This window comes from Bubalus bubalis, chromosome 18 (genome assembly GCF_019923935.1).
Source record: "Bubalus bubalis isolate 160015118507 breed Murrah chromosome 18, NDDB_SH_1, whole genome shotgun sequence".
Lineage (NCBI taxonomy): Eukaryota > Metazoa > Chordata > Mammalia > Artiodactyla > Bovidae > Bubalus > Bubalus bubalis.
Window position 1 is genome coordinate 7,386,927 of NC_059174.1, and position 20,587 is coordinate 7,407,513.

Here is a 20,587-nt window from a genome sequence, read left to right on the forward strand (position 1 = left end):
GAGTGAGGCGGGGGGCTCGGCGCGTTTCACTTCTGTCGCTCTCCTCACGCGGTCCCCTGGGCCGAGGGTACAGTCCAGAGTTGGCGCCCCCCGGTGGGCGGGGCTCCAGGACGGCGGGACCTGCAATTGGTGGTTTTGAAGGTTCAGCGGGCGGGAACAGTCGATGAGGAGAGAGCCGGCCGGCGATGCGGGTAAGAGAACCCGGCGGCGTGGGATCGGGCGGGATGTGGCGGGAGCCTAGAAGAAGCCCCGTCCCACGACTCTGAGGCGACTCTCTTGTGACTGCCACGGGTCCCAAGGTGAGGGACTGGTCCTTGGTCTCGGGCCTGAGGCGGGGAACTTCGGTTGAGGCTTAGGCGAAGAGGGCGGAGACGCTGGGTCGTGACGTCACATCCGCCCTGGTGGGCGGGGCCTTACGTAGGGCCTGCGTCGCGCTGGCGCCGCCCAGAGCTGTCAAGGGCTAAACTCCGTCTTCGGTTGCTGCTTCCTTCAGAATTGGGTGTTTTGATTTTGGGATAACCTTGGCGTCCGTCCTTTTTAGTCTCGCATTACTCCTGCTCCTTGTGGCAGCTCTTCGGCGGTGTATATTTACAGGGACCTTTTTGGTCATGCTTTCATTCAGTTGTTGTATCTCATGTACCTACTATATGCCAGACACTGTGCCACTCGCAGCGAAGTAGAAAGAAATTGGATAATCACAGGGTATCAGAAGAGTTTATTCAAGGGTTTCCAGTTTTATTGATGAGGTTGCATTCCCTCCATTCCCTCTTTCTACCAGAATTCTTTAGAATGACATTCCCATACTTTAGCCAGAATTAAGACTCTAATTGTAAAAATGCAGAAATCTCAAGCACTTCCCCAGCATTCCCCTCCCCTAGTTTAAATCACTGGGCCCAGGAGTCTGCGTTTTGACAACCACCCCCACCTCCAGTGTTTTTGATGGGGGACGTTGGTTTGATATTGTCACTGGCCAATCCTTCCCAGGTTGTTTATCTCCTCAGGCACGGCTTCTTAGGGAGAGTATCTAATACTTTGGGGCTTCCTATTCAACAAGTTTTTCCACTAAGACAGTTCTTGGGCTGAAATTGTTCTAGATCCTAGGAAGGCAGGTGTGAATAAGACAAGCATAGTTCCTGCCCTAGTGGAGCTTAATCATATATAATCATATAATATAATCATATGCCATTCAACAAACACTTAAATGGTAGACATAATTCATAGCCACGATCCTTTTAGGGGAATCTCTTCTGTTTGTCCTTGTGTATCCTGTAGTCTTGGTGGAAGCGGATGAGATAGACAGACTGACTTCTGCTTCTTGTCATAAACACGGCCCTCCTCACCTCCTCCTCTGTGCCTTTTCACTCTCCTCTCTGGCCTGTCTGGAGGCCTCCTTCTCCCCTTGATGGCCGCAAGGCTTTTGCACTTGCTGTTCCATCTGCCTGGGGAGCTCCTCCAACAACCAGCCACATGGCTCAGTCTTCCTCCCCCAAGAATTGGCTCGAATGCCACCTTCTCTCATGCCTGCTCTCCATTCCCCTCTTCCCCCACCCGTTCCCAGCCTGCTCCATATTCACTGCTACTAGCTTCCTAACATTGCTCCCTTTTCTCCTCAATACTTACCAGTTTTAACATTTTTTGTGATTTTCCTGTTGCCTGTCTCTCCCAGCTAGGAAGGACACTTCCTACTGGCAGGAATTTTTGTCATTTTTGGTTAAAGCTCTATCCCCTGTGCCTAAAAAAGTGCCTGGCACTCATGGGTGCTTAGTAATTTGATACATGAGTAAGTAAATAAGTGAATGATTCACTTACTATTGCTATCAAAAGATCAAAATACTCTAGCCAAGAGAGAGAATACTAATTTTTAAAAACCTTAAAACATGTCTAAATGTACACTTAAGAGAAAATCCTCTTGTTGAAATACTCTGCAGAATGGCTAAAAAATTTGGGTGTTTGACATACAAATCATAATTCTGGCTAAAATTATGATGCTGAAAATTCACTAACTTGTACTTTTGTGTTTGCTTAATACTTTGTTGTACTGTTTTTATTTTTATTAAAGCGCCAAAGAGATGGATGAAACTCTTGCTGAGTTTTTCAGGAGGACCATCTTGAAAATCCCAATGACTGAAATGATGACAATCCTAAAAACCTGGAATTTTTTGTCTGAAAATCAACTGCAGACCGTAAACTTTCGGCAGAGAAAGGAATCTATTGTTCAGGACTTGGTTCTGCTTTGTGAGGTAACAGTGTTCAAAGTGATTAACCTTGAATATCACACTACCCTTAGGTTTTCCTCTCTCTTTCCTTTCCTTAGTCCAAAAGAGATTTACGTAGCTCTAGGCTGTGACTGAGGAGGGCTCTGTCCCACTATAGTGGAAAAGGTGCTAATTTTTAATTGGATTTTTCAACTTACAAAGAATGGTTACAAACTAGTGAGAAAAAAAAAAAAGTGAATACCAAGGAAGAAGAAACAAAGAAGTTAAAATAATGAGCAGTATTTTTTTTAAAACTATCAGATGTCAAAGATGAAAAGATAATACTCAAATATGTTGATCAAGTTATGCAGAAAGAGACACTGTCTTTCACATGTATTTATTTACTTATTTGCTTTTTATTTTTAAGTGATTTCAGGCTTTCAGGAAAGTTGCAAGTATAGTACAAAGAATTTTACTATACCCTTATATACCCAGTATACCCTTCCCTCATTCATTTTTAAATAAATATACTTTATGACCCAGCAGTTCCACTTCTGGATATTTAAATATATAGAAAACATAAAAAATAAGGAGGTATATATGATATTATAATTGATAAACATTTGTATATCTAGTTATATATAAATGGTTACATATAAATAAAGATGTTAACTAGCATTATTTACACTCAAAAAATTGAAACTAACTATACTTAGGAGATGAGATAAAAAATGATACATCCACTTAACAAAATATTCTTCGATCATTAAAAAGAATAAACTAGATCTTTATGTATAACATTAAAAGAAACTATATACTATGTGAACATACAAATGTGTATGTATAGAGTAGTAGTTCTCAGCTGAGATGGTTTTGCTCCCAGAAGACATGACATCTGGAGATGTTTCTGTTTGTTAAAACTGGGAGTGGGTGCTGCTGGCTTCCAGGGGATAGAGGCCAGGAATGTTCCTTTACATTCTAGGACAGCTTCCACAAGACAGATGTATCTGACTCAAAATGTCACTCAAGCCTGGTTGAGAAATGCTGGTATAGAGGAGGTCTGGAAGGATACCATTGATTGAAAAAACCAAACAGAAAGTTAAAAGTGATCAATGAAGAGTAGATGGTGGGAGAACAGTTGTGAGAGCCCCGTACTGGGACATGAATCTGAAGGCATATTTGTTACTTAACAGAAGAGCATAGTTGGGAGACACGTTGTCAGTACAGTATGGAGAGGGCCCTCATAGTTTGTCCTTAGCAACCCTAAAATGTGCTGTAGATGGAGTGGAACCAAACCTGTCACCATAATTACTAAAAGTATTATTATATTCTCTTTCAGGAGAATCATGCAAGTCTCAATGACGCAGCCCATTTAGACATCATTTGTAAGTCTTGGTGATTTGTATTTACACTTAACTAGTCCAGTTTCATCAGAGAGGCAGTTTTGTATGTGATGGCTCAGATTTTAAAGTCAAGCTGACCTGGTTTCATATTTCAGCTCTGTCACTTACCAGTCTGTCCTTTGCCAAGTCATGTCACCTTTTTCTAAGCTTCAGACTTTTCCTAAATCAAATGGACATAATAACAACCTGTATTTCACAGGATTGTTGTGAGGGTTAAGTAAGATAAGACTTGAAAAGTTCTTATCACAGTAATTGGCACATAGTAAATATTTGCTAGGCTTTGTATTATTGCTAACAGAATTTGAAAATATATTTCTGAGAATTTGTTATAATTACAGTGCCGCTTGTAAGGATAAAACTGACTGGACTTGCACGTGGTGTGGCCAAGGGGGTACTGAGTGAGAGAGGCAGGCACGGCTCCGGGGTCTGCATGTGCCACTAGAAAGAAAGTGGACCCCTGACTAAGACAGTGGACACTAGAAGTGGACCAAGCTTGTCACAAAGATCATGGGTTAGTCTCAGATATGTACTATTCAAGGAAATGTCAGCATTTGTACTTAATTCTTTGCCATTTATCATGAACTTCTGCATGGTGTTTAAAAGAATCATTATCAACAAAAAATGATTCATCTCCATTATTAATATAACAACCTTATTCAGAGATCATTTAGCAGGCCATCTGAATTCTGAAACACAGAACCAAGGAAGAATATACCAGAAAGAAACAAAACCCTTTGGATGCTGTCTTTAAGGGCAGACATCACATTGTACCTGATTATACCTGTTTTAGACAAAACTAGATAATGAAGATTTCTCAGGCCATCACCATAAACAGACTTGGATAGGGAGAGAACACTAAGGCACCAAAAAAGAAAAAAAAAAAAAAAAAAGACACAGGGCAAGAAAAATAATAGTTCAGAGGCACAGCAGGTTGGTGTCCTTGAGTGTTGGAGCCCACAGTCCCTCTTTCTGGGGTGCAGAGCACCTTGGTCCTAGGTCCAAAGACACGGATGCAGATGGGGGTCAGCACAGGGACCGAATAAAGCCAGGATGATGATGTGCTAGGACTGAGCTCAATAACTCACTGGATCCATTTTTAATCCAAGATACTCTTAAGTTTGTAACTCCTAAAGGGTACCTTCTGTATCATACATTCATCCATTCATTCAGTCAGTTATCAAATACATATATTTAATGCCAGCCAGTACTCTTGCCTGGAAAATCCTGTGGACAGAGGAGCCTGGTAGACTGCAGTCCATGTGGTCACGAAGAGTCAGAGACGACTGAGCGACTTCCCTTTCACTTTTCACTTTCATGCATTGGAGAAGGAAATGGCAACCCACTCCAGTGTTCTTGCCTAGAGAATCCCAGGGATGGGGAGCCTGGTGGGCTGCCGTCTATGGGGTCGCACAGAGACGGACAAGACTGAAGTGACTTAGCAGCAGCAGCAGCAGTGGCTAGACCCTGGGAATAAGATGAACAAGACTAAGTCCAGTATCCCATGTGTACAAGCAAGTGTACAAATGAACATCTAAATATATGCTGTAATGTCAGGTAGTGATAAGTGCCAAGGAGGAAACTAGAGCAGGGCAGAATGTTGTTATTGTTGTTCCGTTGCTAAGTCACGTCTGACTCTTTGTGACCCCATGAACTGCAGCACACCAGGCTTCCCTGTGCTTCACCATCTCCCAGAGCTTGCTCAAACTCACGTCCATTGAGTCGGTGATGTCATCCAACCATCTCATCCTCTGTCGTCCCCTTCTCTTCCTGCCTTCAATCTTTCCCAGCATCAGGGTCTTTTCTAATGAGTTGACTCTTCGCATCAGGTGGCCAAAGTATTGGAGCTCCAGCTAAAGCATCAGTCCTTCCAATGAATATTCAGGGTTGATTACCTTTAGGATTGACTGGTTTGATCTCTTGAAGTCCAAGGGACTCTCCAGAGTCTTCTCCAGCAGCACAGTTCGAAAGCATCAATTCTTTGGTGCTCAGCCTTCTTTATGGTCCAGCTCTCACATCCATACATGACTACTGGAAAAACCATAGTGGGATGGGGGCTTCAATTTGGGTAGAGTGCTCAGGGAGGCCTTTTTGCATGGTGGCGTTTTAGTAGAGACCATAATGAGGTGCCTAAGGAGCTAGGAGAAGAGTGCAAAATAAGCAAAGTCGATGGAAACACCAGTGCCGGGAACACGTCATCGCTGGCTTGCTGGAGAGATGCAGCACTCTGTGGAGTAGACCTGTATGGACAGAATAAATGGTCTAAGAATAAAGGCTAAATCTCTACTGTGTTGAATAATTCATTATAACTTATTTTATTGGAGTAAATTTAATCCATTGAAAATTTATATTTCAAAGAAAAATCTGAATAACTTAATTTGTAAATTACTGTTATTTTCTCCACTTTCACATTATTAAAAATATGTACTTACAAGCCTGTTGCTTGAAAGTTCTCTGACATGCAGTAATAAGCTATTTCTTCCTCCCTCAGATACTCAGTTTCATCGGTACCAGAAAATTTGGGATGTTTTTCAGATGAGTAAAGCACCAGGTGATGTTTCTCATTTTAAACCAAACACTTGTATTTGATATTTGGGCAATTTAAAAAGGAACAGCAGCATATTGCTCTTAAGTCTCTTCTTTCCAAATGAAGTAATTATTACTCATGTATAGAAAAGTGAGAAATATATTTGGTGATTCTGAGTCAGAGATACTGGCAGTGTTTGTGTGATTCGATCATTATTGTTCTTACCTTCAGGGTCTTTGCAAATGTATTGAAGACAGTGTAGCTCCCTTGATTTTTCTTGATTTTTTCTTTTCACTTTGACAGGTGATGACATCGATCTTTTTGATATGGAACAATTCAAAAGTTCATTCAAGAAAATTCTTCAGAGAGCATTAAAAAATGTAAGAATAGAATTTATCTGAATTTCCATGAGATTCAATTTCATGGCACCCATGCACTTAAAATTCGTCACTACCTTGTTTTTTTAATTTGCAAGAATTTCAGTTAGTAATATTCCATACTATTCTACTCAATATCAAAGACAAACTCTGCTCATTGTAAAAACTTTCTGCTCCCCTTACCTTTCAATTCAGGGGTTCTGCTGCTTCCTCAAGAGCAGCACTGCCCAGTAGGACTCTGCATTGATGGCAGTGTTCTAGGTCAGAGATGTCCAGGACACAGCCAAGTAGCTAAATGTGGCTACCAAGAACCTGAAGTGTGGCTGGCTTGACTGAGAATCTAAAAATGATCATCTTATTTAACAATAATGAATTTTACTTCAATGGCCCTGGGTGGCTCATTGCTGCAGTTTGGTCATTGTAGCTCGAGAGCCAAGCACCACTTCAACATCTTGTCATAGGCTGAGGTGATAGCCTTCTTACAGCCTCCCCTGCTTCATTCCCTTCCCACCTGACTGTGCCTTAGTCCTCCTTGCATAGAGGAAGACTAGCAAATGCCCCAAATTCTGTCCTATCCACCTCACTATGCCCATCCTCTGGCACACTGGTGTTCCCTTTTGGAGCATATTTTGATTCTCAAACTCCTTGACTTGTCTCTCCATCCCCTTCAGTCCAGTTTAGTCGCTCAGTCATGTCCAACTCTTTGCAACCCCATGGACTGCAGCACACCAGGCTTCCCTGTCCTTCACCAACTTCTGGAGCTTACTCAAACTCATCCATCAATTCGGTGATGCCATCCAACCATCTCATCCTCTGTAGTTCCCTTCTCCTCCTGACTTCAATCTTTCCTGGCATCAGGGTCTTTTCCAATGAGTCCTTTGCATCAGGTGGCCAAAGTATTGGAGTTTCAGCTTCAGCATCAGTCCTTCCAATGAATATTCAGGGTTGATTTCCTTTAGGATGGACTAGTTTGATCTTGCAGTCCAAGGGACTCTCCAGAGACTTCAACACCACAGTTCAAAAGCATCAATTCTTCGGCGCTCAAATTTCTGCATGGTCCAGCTATCACATCCATACATGACTAATGGAAAACCACTAGATGGACCTTTGTTGGTAAAATAATGTCTCTGCTTTTTAATATGCTGTCTAGGTTGGTCATAGCTTTTCTTTCAGGGAGCAAGCGTCTTTTAATTTCATGGCTGCAATCACTATCTGCAATGATTTTGGAGCCCAAGAAAATAAAGTCTGTCACTGTTTCCATTGTGTCCCCATCTATTTGCCATGGAGTGATGGGACCAGATGCCATGATCTTGGTTTTCTGAATGTTGAACTTTAAGGTTTTTCACTGTCCTCTTTCACCTTCATCAAGAGGCTCTTCAGTTCCTCTTTGCCTTCTGCCGTAAAGGTGATGTCACCTCCATCCCCTTTCCTCATCCTTTAGTCTGGAACTGGTCCTACTTTCTACTTATCCACCTGTCACCAAACATGTGCCCTCATCTCCTTTCTTACAAGGACCCTTCTGTGTGCTCTGCATTCATCTCCTGCATCCTCATCCGATTTTTCTGCTCTATTTTTCTCTGTTCTCTTTTGTATCCTTACTCCCTTCCCTCATCTGCTTCCTACTCTACTGCTTAGAAACATGCTTAATTCCCAGAGAAAATACATCCTTTCCCCAGGCTTATCCTCAAGCCCTGCTTTTTCTGCCACAAGACTCTTGGAGGGAAATATTTCTTCTTGTTCCTGGTGTGTCCCCCACGTGGAAGGAATCCCACCGGCCCCTCCCCATTGCCCCCTTCGCTTGTCTCCAGCAGGAGCACAAGCTTAGCCTGAGTTAGCAGCTGCCTGCAGAAAGCACCTACTCTGGTCTACTCTTCCAGGGGCCAGCTCTGCCCTAGCAGGGAGACCACTCACAGTGGTCCTGCCAGTGACCATGTAGGCAACTCTTCCTGCTTCTGGTTTTGGTATCAGGGGGACCACTTGCCTGGAGCAAACTCCCCATTCCATTAATTGTTAGTTTTTAAAACATTTTCATAACCCTTAAGACAAGTCAACCCTACCCCTACCCCCAATTATTTTTCTTTGTCAAAAATGTACTAACCATTCCTCCAAATGAATCTTAGAATCATTTTATGAGGTTTACAAAACAAAATCTTCAGCCTTTTGAGGGGGAACGTATTTAATTTATAAATTAATTCAAAGTAAACTGTAAACCAAAAGAAGATTTCTCTTTTTTATTATTTAAATTTTGTGAATAAGTTGTTATTTTGGATTATATTATTTGAAAACTTGTTACCATGAAATTGTGAACTCTGCAGAGGTTATAGGAGAGTCCTGTCTGGACTGTGGGTATACTGCATGCACCTGCTTTTTTAAAAAAAAACAAAAACAAAGAGCCTCATAATTACAGAATCCCTGGCCAGTTCTCCAGGAATGTTGTAGATATATGGTCTGGACCCTTCTGGAAGCAGCCTTCTCATGAAGCTCAAACTGACTGGCTGACTCCTTTTGCAAAACTGCAGCCAGCACACCCACCCTGCTTCACCCAAAACAAGAAAGCTAGAGAGCGTCTCCTCTCTCGGGTCCAGTCCAGAGTTTATGTGCATCTTCCTTCCCAGCACCTTCACTTCACTCCCAGCTCCTCACTTGATGGCCTTTCCTGTTCCTCTTTCGGGCAGCAGGGATTTCTGTTCTCTGAACCCCAGGCCACCCCTACCATGCAAGGGGAAAAAGCGTCTGAAACACTCACATTTCCTCCTACTTTGATGCCCTTGTAGTTCAGTTGTTAGATCTCTTCTCGTCTCTACCATGGTCCGAAAGGTTTTGCCTCGTGAATGAATTTCAGGCACGCTAGCAGGGGCTGGTGGAGAAGGAAATGGCAACCCAGCCCAGTGTTCTTGCCTGGAGAACCCCACGGAGCCTGACATGCCACAGTCCATGGGGTCGCGAAGAGTCAGACACGACTTAGAACAGCAACAGCATGGGGCTGGGGGGACAAAGGGGCTTTTTTACTGGTCACATCTGTCCTGCTTGAAAGGCCAGCCGGAGAGTGACATGCTGTGTGCGCTGCAGGTTTTAGATGAGGATAAACAGGTAAAGGCCTTGGGTCCTCTCTGTCTGCCCCGTCCCTCTACTCTGAGCTGACCAGCACGTCCTCATCCCTTTCCTCAACCAACTGAGGTCTCCTGGCTTATCTTTACCTTCCTCTGCATAACTTAACTAGTGGCTAGTTAACCCCACTTTCCCAAAGGCTGATGATGGCGACATCATGCCAAGTAGTATCTCCCGGTGCCCGGGACTGAAGAGTGACTCGGCGGCTGCTCTAGGACAGGTGTCTTAACCTTTTTGTGGCAACGATGCTTTCACTGTTAGTGAAGCTTATGGACCACTTCTCAGAAGTGTGTTTTTACATGCTGTAAAATAAAATCTACAGAATCACAGGGGAAACAAATGATACTAAAAATACAGTTACTGTAAAGGCAGTAAGATGGCAAACTGATACAGTAATGCATGTGCTTCTTTATTAACACAATAAATAATCTCATAATGGGTCTAAAAACAACTAGCTTCAAAGTGCTAATAAGTGTAAATGATATTCTTGAGGCTCATGCAACAATTGTAATGTGATAAAAATACTTGAGATTTCTGTGGACAACAAAATAACATCCTAAAATTCTACTGTCTTGATGCCTACTTTCACAATTGAAGGGAGATGCTAAATTTCACTTACAAATAAGGGATTGAACCCAGGTGTCCTACATTGTAGGCAGATTCTGTATGGTCTGAGCCATCAGGGAGGCCCACAAGTAAAGATGAAATACCTCCCCCCTACCCCCGCTACCATCAAGTCCAGAGATGCCCTGAATTCTAACCATTGACTTCAGGTTAAGAACTCCTTCCTGGAACCATGGGGGAGAGAAGCTGGTATGAGAGGGCACAGGAAGCGTAACTGGGGAGTGCTGGGTGGAGTGTGTGTGTGTGTGCGCGTGTGTGCGTGTATGTGAGAGAGAGAGGATTAACTGCACATCTTATCAGATAAAACTCTTCAAAATAGAAAGTTCTTGGGAAAACTTACAAAGAGACAAACTAAAAACTATGTTTTTCAGTTGTTAAAGGTAGCCCATTTTCTGTCCCTTTCTACTATTTTTTTCAGGACAAAGCCCAAGAAATTATTGAAAATTTGTGATGTCATACACCGATTGTGGGATTTAAATTTTTTTTTTCCTTCCAAAAGACTTTGCAAGGCATGGATGTATGTTTACAAAGCAACCATAAAACTTTTCCAGAGATTTCCCAAATCACTGTAATGAGAAGTAAGAGGAAAACTGCCAGATTTCAGCCAGACAGTGACATCCTTCACCCCTAAAAGGCATCAGTTGTTGGACAATATGATATGTTAATTGGGAACTTATGTCTTTTTTTTTTTAAAGGTGACAGTCAGCTTCAGAGACGCGGAGGAAAACTCGGTATGGATTCGAATTGCCTGGGGAACACAGTATAAAAAGCCAAACCAGTACAAACCTGCTTACGTGGTATACTATTCCCAAACTCCATATGCCTTCACTTCGTCCTCCCAACTGAAGAGCAATCTACCCCTTCTGGGTCAGGTATGGAACCAACCACTATAAGCGATATTGTTGTTGTTCAGTTGGTAAGTTGTGTCTGGCTCTTTGCAGCCCCACGGACTGCAGCACACCAGGCTTCCCTGTCCTCCACTATCCTGGAGTTTGCTCAAGTGCATGTCCATTGAGTTGGTGGTGCTATCTACCCATCTCATCCTCTGCTGCCCTCTTCTTTTGCCTTCAGTCTTTCCCAGCATCAGGGTCTTTTCCAACGAGTCAGCTCTTGCATTATCTTTATCTCAGGGCCATGTAGGTTTAAACTCCTCAATATCATTTGATGTAAAATACCACCCATAATTCTTGATCTCCTAAAATAAGGAGCAGGAAGTAGTATTATTCTGCAAGTGAGAGCACGGCATCAGCATTGGTTTAGAACTCTTCATTAGTGTCTCAAAATCGAGAAGTAATGCACAATCGAGGTAAAAATCCAACCGACGAAGTCTCTAAACAATCTTTTAAGACTTCATACCCCTTTTCCCAATCCCACTCACCCAAAGTAACTGCTTTTAACAGTTTTGCTGGTTCCTTTCGGAAGATGTTTTATTACAGAAACCAGAGTGGTACACAGGGTCTATAATTTGCTTTTTCTATTTGCATTTTTGCATGGCAGTGTCATTTTAGTATTAACAACTAATCATCGAAAATGGTAACATTTGCGTATTCATCCTTTATTCTTAACTCTCACCTTAATTTATCACAATTCCTAACTTTAAACAGGATCACTCTGGGGCTTCCCTGGCAGTCCAGTGGTTAAGACTCCATACTTCCACTGCAGGGGGCATGGGTTCAATCCCTGGTTGGGGAACTGATATCCTGCCTGCTGTGTAGTTTGACCAAAAAAAAAAAACAGGATCTCTTTTCTAAAAATGGTACAAAAGACCTTGCCTTTCTGGGGATCTTAATGCCACTAGCCACTGTTTTTGTTTTTCAAGCTGAGTAACAGACCATGAGATTTAATTGTTCTGGATTTCTTTTCACTTTTAAGTAGAAATTATTCACTGATTACAACTCCTACATTTTGTCGGAACAAGTATTATAAATAAAGAGATAGACACAGTAATGCTATTAATAATCTTGCTAATTTTCACTTCAAGGCACTGACAGTTGCTAGCAAACACCATCAGATTGTGAAAATGGACCTCAGAAGCCGGTATCTGGACTCCCTTAAGGCTATTGTTTTTAAACAGTATAATCAGGTGAGCCCATCTTTGACTCTATTTAAACCTGAGTCTCCATTTTCTCTTTCATGCGTAATTTAGAAGTTAAGCAGGTAGGAAAGTCTACCTCCAGGAGATCACATCAGATGTCCCTGAAGTGGAGAAAGTTTTCAGCAAACATGATAGGAAATAAGATAATTCCTCACTTTCATCTTTTCATAACTGTATTGTTTATACTGCCCATTGGTCATTGGAGTGTATGTTATAGGCCCCCTGTTTCCTAATCAGCTATTCCAATCAGAATTTATTTTCTCTTCAGAGTAACTTGACATTATCTTTTGAAGCTGATTATATTATTCTTTTATGCAAGAGAGAAGCAGAATTTTTTGTCCCACTAGACAAGTAAGTGATATAGGAATTAAAAGAGGAAGCATTGGTTTATGAATTCCCACAGTTTATTTGTCAAAATTATGTGAGTGTATTGACAGAAAACAACAAAATCCTGTAAAGCAATTATCCTTCAATAAAAAAGTAAATTAAAAAAAAAAGGTTTTATTAACACCTTTCAGCTATTTACTTTTCACTTGGCAAACATGAAACATTTTTAATACTGAATTTTACTGAGGGCAAATTAATGGTAATTTGTTCAACTGAGTTTCAATAAAATGAGCTCTGCATTTGAATGTTAAAAAAAAAAAAAATTATTTGAGTGTGGAACTTCCCTAGCAGTTCAGTGGTTAAGACTTCACTTCCAAAGCAATGGGCATGGGTTCAATCCCTGGTCAGGAAACTAAGATCCCACGTGCCATGCTGTGTGAGTCAAAAACATAAAAAATGTTTCCAGTCAAATATCAAGGCATATTATACTGGGCCAATTTGGTACAAAGGGTATAACCATAATTCCTTATAACTTCATGAGGTGTGTCTAGTGTACTAGGAGTAAAACAAACAAAAAAAAAAACCTATGAAGAAAAAAAATTATTTGAATGTATTTTTTCCTTTTAATGATAATGGATCTGGCCTTGCTCCAAGGCTCAGGGTTGTTGTTGTTTTTTTTCCCCCCTCTGCATGGCATCTGTGTGCTCATATGTTCAGACTCCTATAGAATTGTTAAGACTGTGTATCTTCGAGCCCCTAGGTATGTTCTACTTATGTATTTTCATCTGTTCTAAGTAGAAAGAAGTGATGGCTTTCTGCAAGCTACTCTTTAAGGAAAACAAGCTTAACATTAAGAAGTTGCATACATATAGTTCCCATATGTAAAACAGATAGCCAGTGGGAATTTGCTGTTATGATGCAAGTAGCCCACACCTGGTGCTCTGTGTCAACCTGGAGGGGTGGGATGGGTGGGAGGTGGGAGGGAGGGTCAGGAGGGAAGGGACATATGTATACCCATGGCTGATTCATGTTGATGTATGGCAGAAACCAACACAAGACTGTAAAGCAATTATCCTCCAATTAAAAATAATTTCTAAAAAAAGTTAGATAATGATTTTCCCCCATAGCACCTTCCCTCTTACCTTCCTGCCTCCTACCAAATTGCTATTAATATCAACAGTTCTGCTATGATTAGGTGCATTTCTAGAAAAACTCGTCAAACACTTGATTATAAAAACAGTGCCTTCAGTGGGGGAAAGTGAGTGAAGGAGTCTGGGAGATTTAGATTTACAGCAGGAAAGTTATTTTTCTGTAAGCAATGTCAGTGAGGTTTTTTCCCACAGTTATAAAGACATAAAGCTGCAGCATCACATTGTAAAGGCTGCCTTTGATTTCTCTAGCTTTTGGCTCAGCAGCTATAGTTCTTCCAGATACATTTTTATGTTAACAAGGTACAGAGTTCCTCAAACAAAGCAGCCTTGTTGCTGGCCCCGGCAGTGTGTCTGTCAATATCACTCGAGGAGAAATGCTCAACTCAGTCTGCATAGGGCCTCAAATATCTGTGTTGGGAAAAACGAAAGATAAGATTCGCCATACTTTTGTGCACTAAAACCAATTAATATCTATACTTTGAGGTGATAAAATTAGGAAAGCATTCACTTTTTTGTGTTTTCTTTTTCCTAGAGCTTTGAAACTCACAACTCTACTACATCTCTACAAGAAAGAAGCCTTGGGCTAGATATAAATAGTATGTGTATTTTAAGATAAAAACTGAAATTTGGAAGGACATTCCTTTTCAGATTTCTCTCACCCAGTAAAACATTTCTGTACCAGGACTGTGATTCAAAAGTATCTCCTGTTTTCAGAAAACTGAAAAGTAAATTTCTGTTGAAGTGGGAAAGCTAAGCCTTTAGAATTTGCTAGAATGGCATCTAATCATAATCACAACCAAAACAAACAATTAAATAATTTAACTGAGCATTTCTTCTGTGCCAGGCACCACACTAAGGTGTTTATATGTATCATTTCCTTAATCTTCACAGCAGTCCCATGAACAAGCTCTTTTCATGAGAAAAGAGGGGTAGAAAACTGGGTTTCAGAGAGGTTTAGTAACTTGCTGAGCAGAATCATATAACTAGGAATCAGCAAAGCCAGAAGAAAAAACCGAATCTGAGCCTGGAGCCCAGGATCTTAATGCATTGGGTAAATTGCTTCCCAAGTACTTGATTGCACTTCGTGGGTATTTCGCTTTTTGCACGTTGAAGGTTTGTGGCCACCCTGTATTGAGCGAGTCTGTGGGCACCATTTTCCCAGTGGCACTGGCTCAGGTCGTGTCTCGGTCACAGTTTCTCGCAGTGTTTCTGACTTTTTCGTTTTTGTTATGGTGATGAGTGATCTCTGATGTTACTATTGTAAAAGATTACAACTTGCTGAAGGCTCAGATGATGGTCAGCATTTTTTAGCAATAAAGTACTTTCTAATTAAGCCATGTATATTGTCCTCTTAGACATAATACTGTTGCACATGTAATAGACCACAGTACGATATAAACATAACTTTCATATGCACTGGGAAACCAAAAAACTCATGTGAGTCACTTCATTGCAGTGATATAGAACTGCACCCACTTATTTCTGAGGTGTGCCTGTAATCAGAGTCGTGACCATATCATCATTCATAGTTGACACGAGTCCATCCATAGAAAACCCAAGAAAATAGAATATGAAACTACTAATGCGGATCAGAAAGTTCGAAAAAAGTGGTGGGGTATAATATACTATAAAAATGGAAATGTTCCTCTTTCTTGGCAGTGACTTAGCAGTAAAATGAAATGGTGCAGCCATTATGAAGTAAACCATGCCTTTCCAATGGCATAGGAACTGCTATTGATTTCATGTTAAGTAAAGAAAGCAGGCTACAAAATTGTGTATATTTTATAAACCCAGCCTTAAAAATACATATCTTTATTCACTGAAAAAAAGGGTTAGACAAATGTATTAAAATGTTAACAGTATTTATCTTTGTGTGGTAGGATTATGGGTGATTTTTATCTTCTTTCTTATCAATCTATATTTCTAACTTTCTACTTTATAAGAAATGATTACAATCAAGTGAAAAGGCAGTAAATGTTACTTCAAAATTATATGAGCAAGTTGAAAGATTAGAAATGAAAGGATGATACTTTGTGGATGAAATACATTCCTAACAGCTGGTTTCTCTTAAAATCTTCCATCTATAGTGGATTCAAGGATCATTCATGAAAACAAAGTTGAAAAAGAAAGAGTGCAGAGAGTGACTCAAGAAATTTTTGGAGACTATCCTCAACCAAGACTAGAATTTGCACAATATAAGGTAGGACGTTGCTATAAACTAACTACAAGTTATCAATATTTTTTTTAAAAGAACTAAAATTTCAAGTGGAAAACAATTCAAAGAAACTTATGTCATTCGTCACTTTAATTTTGTATAATTTATGAGTTAAAATAGACTTCTTTATTGTATTTAGTAAGTTCCTCTGTTGCAAAGGACAACCTTTGGAAATTCTGAATTTGTATTTTCATTTCACCTTTTATATTAATCCAGTTATGTGTAACCAGCTGTGATCTATATTTTTGAGGAAAAAAAAAAAATGTATCCTTCTAGCCCATCCACACCTAGAATAGTGTTTGTACATGGTCAGTGCTCATAAATACTTATTGGACAAAAGATTGAAGAAATCAGTCATTATATAGCCCAGTTGGCATCACATAGGGAAAAAAACAGTAGCCTGCAAACCTGGCTCATTCCAGAAGGGAGTCACTGCCCACCAGGAAAGCCAGGTGGGGGGCAAGCCCTTGGCCACCATTAGCAAAATTCAAGATTTATATCATGACCACTCTAATCTAATAGTCATATTCATATTCATAACACTCTCCTCCCTTCAAACCTTCCAATAACATTCTTCCTGCTTAGAATTTTCTGCAGCTACAGGCCACACTTGAAGTCCACCAGTGATCTGCTTAGTCAGGCCCAACACCTGTTTGGTTTGGTTTGTTTTTAGTAAGAAAAGTTGATTTGACACCTTTCAAGTTAAGCTCCCTGAATGGCGGGTTTTAACCCAGTTCTTTTAAATATACCCTAAGACAGTCATTCTCCAAGTGTGGTCTCTGGGTTAGCAGCATCACCATCACCTGGGAATGGGTAAGAAATGCAGGTTCTTGGCCCCCCATAATCCTACTGGATAGGGGACTCTGGAGGTGGGTCCCAACCATCTGTTTTCACAAGCCCTCAAGCTGATTCTGCATAGAGAACTGCTGATCCCTAGATTTAATCCACAAAACTTCGCTTTATACACATCTGAGAATGTGTCTATTCTATAAGTCAAGGTACACATTTATTCATACCCGCTACTAAATTTCCCCTACCTCTTCTATTTTGAAAAATGCCAAACCTTCAGGAAACATGCACGAATACTTCAGTGAGCATCCATTTCCCCTTTGCTTCAAAATGAGCTCGTTGTTACCATTTAGCCACATTTGCTTTCTTTTCTCTTTCTTTGTTCTGAGCCATCTGAATTAGTGGCAGACATTACTCACCCTCTGCACTGCTTCATGCATGAGTGCTTCAGCATTCTGCCTCTAAATTTTAAGAATCATTTTAAGCAAAAAGAAAAAAGTTGAAATTAGAGTCTAAGAGCCAAGTACCTATTGAAGTAGCAATACTTGGATATTTGATGATATGAGGAACTGTTAGTAATTTTCTTAGGTGTGCTAATGTGGAGGTGAAGTTTAGAAAAAATCCTTTTTAGGTATATATGGATATATTTACAAGCAGGATACTATGGTGTCTTGGATTTGCTTCAAAATAATCCAGTGGATACGGGCAGTAGGGAACAGGAGGTGGGGTAATAGATGGAACAAGACTGGTGATTGTTTCAGCTGAGTGATATGTACGGGGGACTCCTTACACTGTGCTCCTTCTGTATGTTTCTTAAATTTTCTATAATAAGTTAAATTGTGGTAGTGACCCAAAACACATGAAATTTTTTTACATTGAAATGACAGGTTACAAAAAATAGTGCTCATTTTCCATTAAGAATGTAAACCTAATGCTCAAGTAAAGGACATCCTGAGGGCAGGATCTCCTGCATGTCAGGCACTGTGCACCCTCGGCATTTTGCTTGCGATACTGCTGATATCCTGGTTTCCCCCAGTGTTTGCAATTAGCAATTTAAATGGTCCCACTCCCATTCATCCCTGTGTTTCTTGATAACAAGAATTAGTGAAACACATAATCCTGTCTCTTTATATTTTGCCATTACAATTGATGTATTTAATAGTCATTTATAAATATATCTGATGACAGCTTGAAACGAAATTCAAAAGTGACTTAAACGGGGGCATCCTGGCTGAGAGAGAAGAGCCCCTCCGGTGCCTGGTAAAGTTCTCTAGCCCGCATCTTCTGGAAGCACTAAAATCCCTGGCCCCAGCCGGTAAGTGGTCAGCTTATTTCACCAGTGGGAATTAACAACACACTACATTTGACCCTCTCTGTGCTGTGCTGACTAATTGCCTCTCAACTTTCTCATGGCTCCAGCCTGCTATTCCGTCATGCCTCGTTTTGAAAATATTCTGTTTCATTTAACGAGGGTCCATGATCCACCCTCTAATCTTGGCCATTTTTAAACTGACGTTTCATTTTCTTTTCTTTTTTTTTTTAATTTTAGGTATTGCAGATGCACCACTTTCTCCACTGCTCACTTGCATACCCAATAAGGGAAAGAATTATTTTAAAATTAGAGATAAATAAGCTATATGTGGTTTTTGTTAAGTACAGCATCCTTGACTGTATTGCATATGAATTTTAGTTAATGACTAGCTGGAGAGCTTCTATCTACAAAACCTGTTTTAGAAATTCATCCTTGATATCGAAGATTTGGAAATGTTCAATGTAATTCTTGGGACTGATTCTTTCCTCCTGCCGCAAAGCATAGCAGTCACAGGACTAAGATGTGACAGGATGTCTTTTCTTTCACTCCTGTCTCTCCTCAATCCCAGAGAGGTCTGATTCCATTGGGATTTTCTCTTACGACTTGGATCACAGAAAGAAGCACCAAGAAACTACACCGAACTCAAAATTTTCTAAGAGAAGCATAAAATTGGTCCATTCAAAGGGCACATTTGGGCCCATTAAGTTATTATTGCAGGAGGTAGCCTACTAGGTGATTCAGTTATATAAAATAATGATTTCATTGTAAATATGATATTTCTCATAATCTATTTTATCACACATATGGCATTCAAACTGACTGGTAATATACCAATTTGTAAATAAAGATATTTAAAAACTGGTACATCAGTCACTTTTCGTGAAAATCCTTCAGTGATCATCACTAAATCACATGTCCTTTTATAATAACACTTTAAAACATAGTACCTATCTTGATCCACAAAGGATTTGGTGTTAAAACAACTTATGTTACAATTATGATAGAATTAAAAGTGAGGAAATCTGGGCAAATAAAGGACAGAAAAAGAAACAGGAGGACAAAATAAAACCAGAGGTAAGATTACCATTGGGCTTCCCTGGTGGCTCAGTGGTAAAGAATCTACCTGCAATGCAGGAGACCTGGGTTTGATCCCTGGGTCAGGAAGATCCCCTGGAGAAGGAAATGGCAACCCACTCCAGTATTCGTTCCTGGAGAATTCCATGGACAGAGAAGCCTGGCAGGGTACAGTCCATGGGGTCACAAAGAGTCAGACACAACTGAGCGACTAACACTAACTAACTAACCCAGGCAGTCAGACTCGAGTCTGCTCTCTTGGACACCGAGCTGGAAGAAAAGCCTTATGGATGCTGTCTCACACGTGGGGTTTTTTTTTTGGCACACAATACTTTTAAAATCAGAATTAGTTACTCTGGTGGGCAAAACAGTACCCTTCTCAAAGATGTCCACATCCTAGTCCCTGGAATATATAAACCTGTTAACTTTGCAGATGGGGAAGTTATCCCAGGTTTCCTGGAAGGACCCAATGTAATCACTAGGTCCTCAAAAGTTGGAATAGAAGAGAGCAGAGGGAGATGTGAGTACTGAAGAAATCAGAGTGATGTGAAGAGGGCACGACTCACCATAAATGACTGAGAAGCTGGACAAGGCAAGTAAACAAGATTCTTCCATAGAGCCTCCCGAAAAAAATACAGCCAGGCCCACACCTTCATCTTCACCTAGTAGACTTATTTCAGACTTCTGACCTCCAGAACTGTGAGTAACAAACTGTTTCAGGTCACCAGGTGTGTGTGGTAGCTTGTCACTGCAGCAGTAGAAAACAAGCAGAGCTGCTAATATATTAAAAAGTTGGGAGTTGTCACATAAAAATCTTGAAAAATAAACATTGCAATACCAAAGACTGGTAGCAGCTGCTCCGGTTAGGCTAGATCTCATTTCCCTGGGGTCCTCACCCCTCCCTTTTAGGTACGCCTGGCCTCCTACACTCATTTACTTGACCCATCTGGTCCCTCTTCCTACTTCGTTTTTGGAGCCCGGCCCTGAGTTACACTGTCTCCCAAATAGTAATCAGATTTCACCAGTTAAAATACAGGCAAGTAAATCTATCGTCTCTAAATAATTAACTCTGTCAATTGTAACAGTTCTTTTGTTTGTATAATGTGACCTCAGGCTAGTTACTTGCCTCTCTGCAGATGAGGAAGAACTCAAAGTACGTTCCCGCGAGGGCTGTTTTGAGGACAAAATGAGATACTGGATGAAAAGTGCATTCCCCACTGTGTGGTAAACAGATCATTGTAATTAACAAGGTTCGGCCTCTGCTGCTTTTGAACACCTGGTTTATTTCTAATCTTTGGGAAGTAAAGTTCCCGAACGCATTGCTTTTTCTTGTATCCAACTTTTGCCCGAGGTTCAGATTTCTAGGAAGGCGAATGAGGCTCAGAGGGACCTA

The 20,587-nt window shown here is 40.7% G+C and overlaps 1 protein-coding gene across 2 annotated transcripts; it reads left to right on the forward strand.

The window, feature by feature from the left end:
- The first annotated feature begins 68 nt into the window (after positions 1–68).
- Positions 69–18,984, forward strand: CENPN (centromere protein N). Of its 2 annotated transcripts, none has more exons than XM_006044488.3 (11): positions 69–191; positions 2,060–2,240; positions 3,535–3,580; positions 6,087–6,146; positions 6,426–6,502; positions 10,927–11,103; positions 12,213–12,314; positions 14,337–14,400; positions 15,892–16,004; positions 17,997–18,123; positions 18,358–18,984. In XM_006044488.3, exons 2-11 carry the CDS (start codon positions 2,070–2,072, stop codon positions 18,438–18,440), a joined length of 1,020 nt encoding a protein of 339 aa, XP_006044550.2. In that variant the 5' UTR covers positions 69–191; positions 2,060–2,069; the 3' UTR covers positions 18,441–18,984. The 2 variants fall into 2 exon arrangements, with proteins under 2 accessions (XP_006044550.2, XP_006044549.2); XM_006044487.3 differs by having other exon boundaries at positions 160–299.
- Positions 18,985–20,587: the final 1,603 nt, after the last annotated feature.

Bases quoted from the DNA above. Each gene is read 5' to 3' on its own strand.
- CENPN (XM_006044488.3), top strand. From the start codon at position 2,070: ATGGATGAAACTCTTGCTGAGTTTTTCAGGAGGACCATCTTGAAAATC. The intron at 11,104-12,212 runs GTATGGAACCAA...TTTCACTTCAAG, and splicing joins ATCTACCCCTTCTGGGTCAG to GCACTGACAGTTGCTAGCAA. The intron at 18,124-18,357 runs GTAAGTGGTCAG...TTTTAATTTTAG, and splicing joins AAAATCCCTGGCCCCAGCCG to GTATTGCAGATGCACCACTT.